This window comes from Myotis brandtii, unplaced genomic scaffold, assembly GCF_000412655.1.
Source record: "Myotis brandtii unplaced genomic scaffold, ASM41265v1 scaffold397, whole genome shotgun sequence".
In the NCBI taxonomy this organism is placed as follows: domain Eukaryota; kingdom Metazoa; phylum Chordata; class Mammalia; order Chiroptera; family Vespertilionidae; genus Myotis; species Myotis brandtii.
In genome coordinates, this window is record NW_005365229.1 from 391,278 (window position 1) to 396,774 (window position 5,497).

Below are 5,497 nucleotides of genomic sequence, written 5' to 3' on the forward strand. Positions count from 1 at the left end.
CTCCAGCAGGGCTGCTCACACCTCTCTACAACCTAGTCTGCAACATGACTCAACTTGAAATTCAAACTCTTTGTTTCTTTCCAAAATTTTTTTCTAAGAAAATGTCAAAGATATTAAAGAGCGAGAACAGGTAACAGACTGCCCAGCTTCAGCCTCTGTCACCTCTGCCTTCCTTCCACCACTCGATTAAAAAGAAAATGTCAGACATCACAGAATTTCTTCCATGCATGTGTCTGTGTGTATCTTGAAAACATAAAGGCTCTTTTAACCTAAAACAAATTCAATGATAATTCTTTTATTTTTAAAATAAAATGCTTTTATTGATTTTAGAGAGAGCAACATTGATGAATCATTGATTGGCTGCCTCCTGCATGCCCTCTACTAGGGATCAAGCCTGCAACCCAGGCATGTAACCCTGAGCCAGAACTGAACCAGTGACCAACCTCTTGGTGCATGGGTCAAGGCTCAACCACTGAACCACACTGGCCGGGTAAATTCAATGATAATTCTTTTTTTAAAAAAATATATTTTATTGATTTTTTTACAGAGAGGAAGGGAGAGGGATAGAGAGTCAGAAACATCAATGAGAGAGAAACACCGATCAGCTGCCTCCTGCACACCCCCCACTAGGGTTGTGCCCGCAGCCAAGGCACATGCCCCTGGCCGGAATCGAACTCGGGACCCCTCAGTCCACAGGCCGATGCTCCATCCAAACCGGCCAGGATCAATGATAATTTGTTATCATCAAGTAGCCAGTCAGTATTCAACTTTTCCTGACTGTCTCGATTTTTCCCTTTATGGCCTCCAATCAGAATTCAGGTGGGGGTCAGTGGTCATGCGCTGCCCTTGGTCATGTGGGCCTTGAAGGAGGTCCTAGACACTATCGGTGTAAACAGCAAACTTGCCATGTGGATGGCTTTGTACAGAGCTGTGATCACGTCTACAGACTGAGTTTCTAGGTGCTGAATTGCTGAGTGAGTGATTACGTTCGGTGTGGTGGCTTTTGATACATGTTCCGAACTGCCTTCAGGAAAGCTGTGGCCTATGGTAGGGCTCAGAGAGCTGTGCAGAGTGTCTAGCCCTGGCCTGTCACGAGATGGATGCTACGTCAGCAGGAGTCCGAGTGGTTCAGGCCATTCCAGTGGAACGTCCTGGAGGGCTGCGTCTGCATCAGGGAGAGGACAGAGGCCTGGGGACCGAGGAGACAGAGAGGACCGGAGGGAACGCGCAGAAAGAGCAAAGGCCTCGACAGAGCGGTGGCCATGCGCCTCGGCTCTGGTGCACAACCTACGTTCAAGCCCTTGACCACACACTGACCAGCTGTGGCCAGGAAGGTTCCCTGATGCCGCTCGGACTTCCTCTCCTCACCTGAGAAATGGGACGGCAGTGCCTACACACAGGTGGGCTGGTGTGTGGATTACATGGAGTGTGCGGGCCATACAGTAGATGCTGACTAAATGAGCGACATAAGGACACTGACTGTGACGTGTTTAGAAGGCGAGCCTGGCTCTCAAATGCCAGCACCCCCCACCCGGAGCTCACCTCTTCTCCACAGAGAGAATGGCTGTGCAGGCGTTTTTCAATCTGTGAGCGAATCGGAAGAGTGTTTTAAACAGAGCATCAGTTAGGTCATCGTCGTAGAACACTGCAGGCAAGAAGACAGGCATTAGGGGAAAACGTGCAAATACCAGAGAAATCTGTTCCTCAGAGGACTGTTGAGTATGTTTCCCTCCACGTTCTGTGTGGAGTAGGGTTCGGTATCTGAAAGAGGGGCCGCACACAAATGAGAGAGAAATGACATGAGATAATTTTGAAATATTGGGGGACCAGGCGGGCAAGTCCGGAAGGACTGCCACCGAAGCTCAGGCCGCTCCAACCTTTTATTTGATCTGGGGTAGCCCTAGGGTAAGGTGGTTTGAATGACACATAGAAGGTAGGGAGGTTGCTTCAGCTACCAATATCTAGATTAACTGGGTGGTGCACAGCCCTAACCATTGCTAGGGCTTCAAGGTTACTAACTTTTGGGGGTCTCTGTCTATACTCAACTAGTGAAGACAATAAATGGACTTCGGCAGAGGACCCCACGCCACCACGGACGGGGCCCTGATGAACCAGAGCATCAGTTCTCGGAATTCACACTGCACGGAGATGTGGGGATGTCCCGGGAAGGTGCTCCTAGACGCAGAGGACACCGAGCGGCGGGATGCTGCGTGTGGCCCGTGACAATGACACTGGCTGTGAGGGGCCGGCCTCACCTTCGGCCGCGAGCAGTATGGTGGTGTGGTCGTACAGGTCGGAGATGTCCTCTTCCGACCAGCTGAAGGGGACTTCAGGGTCTGGGAGAAAAGAAGAAACAGTGTTTTGTGCTCTCTCCTTCCTCTGTGGCCACCAACTCTGACTGAGAGACAGACTGAGGCTTCAGAAGAAATGGGGTTGGGGCCGTTCGGTGCAGCAGGCACTGCCAGGCAGGCCCGAGTCCCAGCGCCCCAGCGCCCCAGCTTCAGGGACACGGCTGCCTACGCGGGACCACAGTGAGAGGTGCCCTTCCGCGACGGGGCAGCGCAGTGAGTGGGGACGGGTGGACTTGGCCTCACCCTCTGCCTTGCCCGCAGCTTGTGCAAACACGACCTGTCCCGTGTCCCTGGCTCCCAACCCGTGTTCACTGTGTGACCCCGGGAAAGGGCTTCACCTCTGGTTTCAGGGTCTGCACTAGACGGCTCCCTCAGAGGATGGCTGAGGAGGGGACAGGACCTAAGGTATGCTATGTGCTTGGTCGGTGACAGGTACTCCACAAGCAATGATTTTCCCTGCCTGACGTCTTACAGGGAAAAGAAGTTTTCATACAAAGAAAGAGCAAGCCTACAGGTCTGAAACAGTTTGTAGAAGGAATTCAGAAAACCCTCACCCAGAGCCCCGAAGCCATGTGGCCGACTCCCTGCTGTGGGAGGGTTCACACCGGTTCCCCTGGGTGGGCACTCACCCCGAGCACTGGTCTCCACTCATTACTCAAGAGTTCACACCTGCTGCACAGTGACACTGTGGAGTCTGAATACCATGAATGGAAGGTGCCTGGCATACAGCAGGTGCCATGAATAACCCCTGTCACTTTCAGCCACTGAAGGGAACTTGCTGTGAGCTGTGGACCGTGGTAGCAGCCTGGATCTGCTGTCAGTCAAGGCCACAGGACCACCAGCCTTGAGATATTACCAGGAACCACTGAATCAAATGGGACACGAGAGGAAGACACGCACCAGTGCAGAGGTCGTCTTTCAGCCAGTCCAGTTCTCTGACCTTAACTCCACCGCCTGTAAAACAAACAAACAGAACTTCCCAAGCTCTGTAAACAACTAGGAAAAAGGAGAAACGTTTACACTGTACACCAAAACCCATCCATCCATCTCACCCTCCTTTATTCTCCCTCTCTCCTTCCTATCCATCCATCTTCCCACTCATCCATATATATCCTGTTATCCATCCACCCATCCAGCATTTTTTGAGTGCTGAGTATTAGGTCTCATGCCAGGCACAGGGAATACAAAGATTTATGAGACACGTGCCTGTGCCTGGGGACCCACAGCTGAGGAGAGACTGGCAAGTTAGCAGACACGGACAAGGCAGGAGGTCAGGGCAATGTTAAAGGTGCCCAGGAGGAAAGAGGGGCTCTCGTGTCGGCAGGGTGTTGGGAAGGCCCAGAGAAGGCAACCATGCCTGCTTCGTGCTTCATCCTGCTGACTGGTTACCGTACACTGGGCACTAAACAAACACCAAGCAGTGGGGATCACAGACAGGGCCCTGCCCTCATGGGGCACGTGGTCTAACGGGATGGCAAACACCAATCAACCAGTCGCATCAACAAATGTCAAATGCAATGGTCCAAGGTGTCATGAGTGTCTGTGACGGGGCTGTGACCTCATCTGGAGCTCGGAGCATAATTAGGAACTGATGGAGGAAGAGGGAGAGAAGGCTGTTCCAGGCAGAGGGAGCAGCAAGTTCGCAGGCCTCGAGGGGAGGGGAACCTCCAACAAGGCCAGGAAGACTCGGCTGGAGGAACCGCTGTGTGGGAGGGGCTATAGACAGGTAGGGCCAGATCCTGCAGATCTCAGACAAGCAAACAAATTCGGTCTGTACTCGGAGAGCATCGGGAAACCTATAAAAGGTTGGCAGCTGGAATGACCGGATCTGAATCTGGAAAAGCGCCCCAGGCTGCTCAGAGGATGAAGGTCCGCACAGGCAGTCCAATGAGGAGTTGGCTGCTGGCATGTACCATGCAAGCTATTCCTGCAGGTGGTGCAGGCTGGCAGGGGGGACATTCCGACAGAGGGAGGGGCATCTGAAATGGGTCCTCGGCTCACTGGATGCAGGGCTGGAGCGGGACCATCAGGAGAAGAGGCAGGAGAGGCAGGCAGAGATGGACCAGGAGGTTTGGGAGCCAGAGAAAGAGCTCGAACTTTACCCCTTGAAGAGGCCAGGCTTCATCTAGAAAGGTCACTCTGGATGCTACATGGAGGACAGCTTGGCCGGGTCAGAAAGGACCTGGGTGATGAGGGAGAGGCCACTGTGACGTGCAGGAAGGAGAGGGCTGACGTTGGCTGTGGCATGGGAAGGAGATGATGCAGGGACAGTCATCTAGGATCTGAAACTACGTGAAACTAATAAGGCTCTGGTCCCTGCATTCACTGGGGTGTAGAGGGAAGCAGGCGGAACCCCGTCTCCCAGGTCACGGTCCTGGGTGTTTGTCCCACTTGCCAAACAGAGACCCCTCCCTCTCAGGCTGGGCCTCACCTCCAGGGGCAGTCAGGTGGCTGTTGAGGGCAATGTTTCGTTGGCACGTGGCCAAGAGGTCTGCACCGACATCTGGAACGACAGAAGGATATGCCATCAAGCGCCGGCCACTATGACGCTGTATTTCCGTGTTGTTGCCCGGAGAGCTGATATCAACAGCACAACTACAGAAACGTGCAACACTGAGCCTAAACGTCTCCTGTGTGTTTTACTGCCAAGATTAACTATGTACCTTAAGGCTCTTTTTAATGAGCTTTCCTTTAAATAAGAGATGGTCGTCCTGGTGGAGACAGACTCTGTGCATGCCAGAGTGAGGGGTGAACTCCCCTTCTCTAGTTTCTGAAACCTGCACGGCACATCCCATAGCCACGCTGAGTGTTTCTAACCACCCACAAGCCGGGATTACGGCTCCCATCTCACAGATGATGGCTTGAGCAAGGTCATGCCACTAGTAAGAACAAGGGCTGGGATTTGAACCTAAGCGTCTCTGACTCCAAGTCTAGGCTCACTCTTTGACACCCCAGAAAACTGACCAGAGTTAGAGGGGTGCTCGGATATGATTAATGGATACACAGAGCAAATTCAAACAGGCTGGAGGCAGCTCTCCTGTGCACGATTCACTGCCACTGCCATGGCATCTTTCCCCAGCCGCCTGCTACTCTGACCAGGTGGGGTTTCCTATCATTTCAGCAGGACTGAGTTGCAGTGCAGAGAA

General features: G+C 52.9%; 1 protein-coding gene across 3 annotated transcripts in view; it reads right to left on the minus strand.

Annotated features, from left to right (window-relative positions):
• Positions 1 to 5,497, minus strand: part of METTL22 (methyltransferase like 22) — a 16,003-nt gene that overhangs the window by 2,288 nt on the left and 8,218 nt on the right. For 2 of the 3 annotated variants that reach the window (XM_005872923.2, XM_005872924.2), the window contains exons 6-9: positions 4,783 to 4,854; positions 3,252 to 3,305; positions 2,256 to 2,336; positions 1,543 to 1,645 (exon numbers count right to left, since the gene is read on the minus strand). In XM_005872923.2, coding sequence (XP_005872985.1) covers positions 1,543 to 1,645; positions 2,256 to 2,336; positions 3,252 to 3,305; positions 4,783 to 4,854 — 310 coding nt within the window. Of the gene's footprint in view, positions 1 to 657; positions 1,454 to 1,542; positions 1,646 to 2,255; positions 2,337 to 3,251; positions 3,306 to 4,782; positions 4,855 to 5,497 lie in introns of those variants that run through there. The other variant, XM_014545095.1, reaches the window with a different exon arrangement.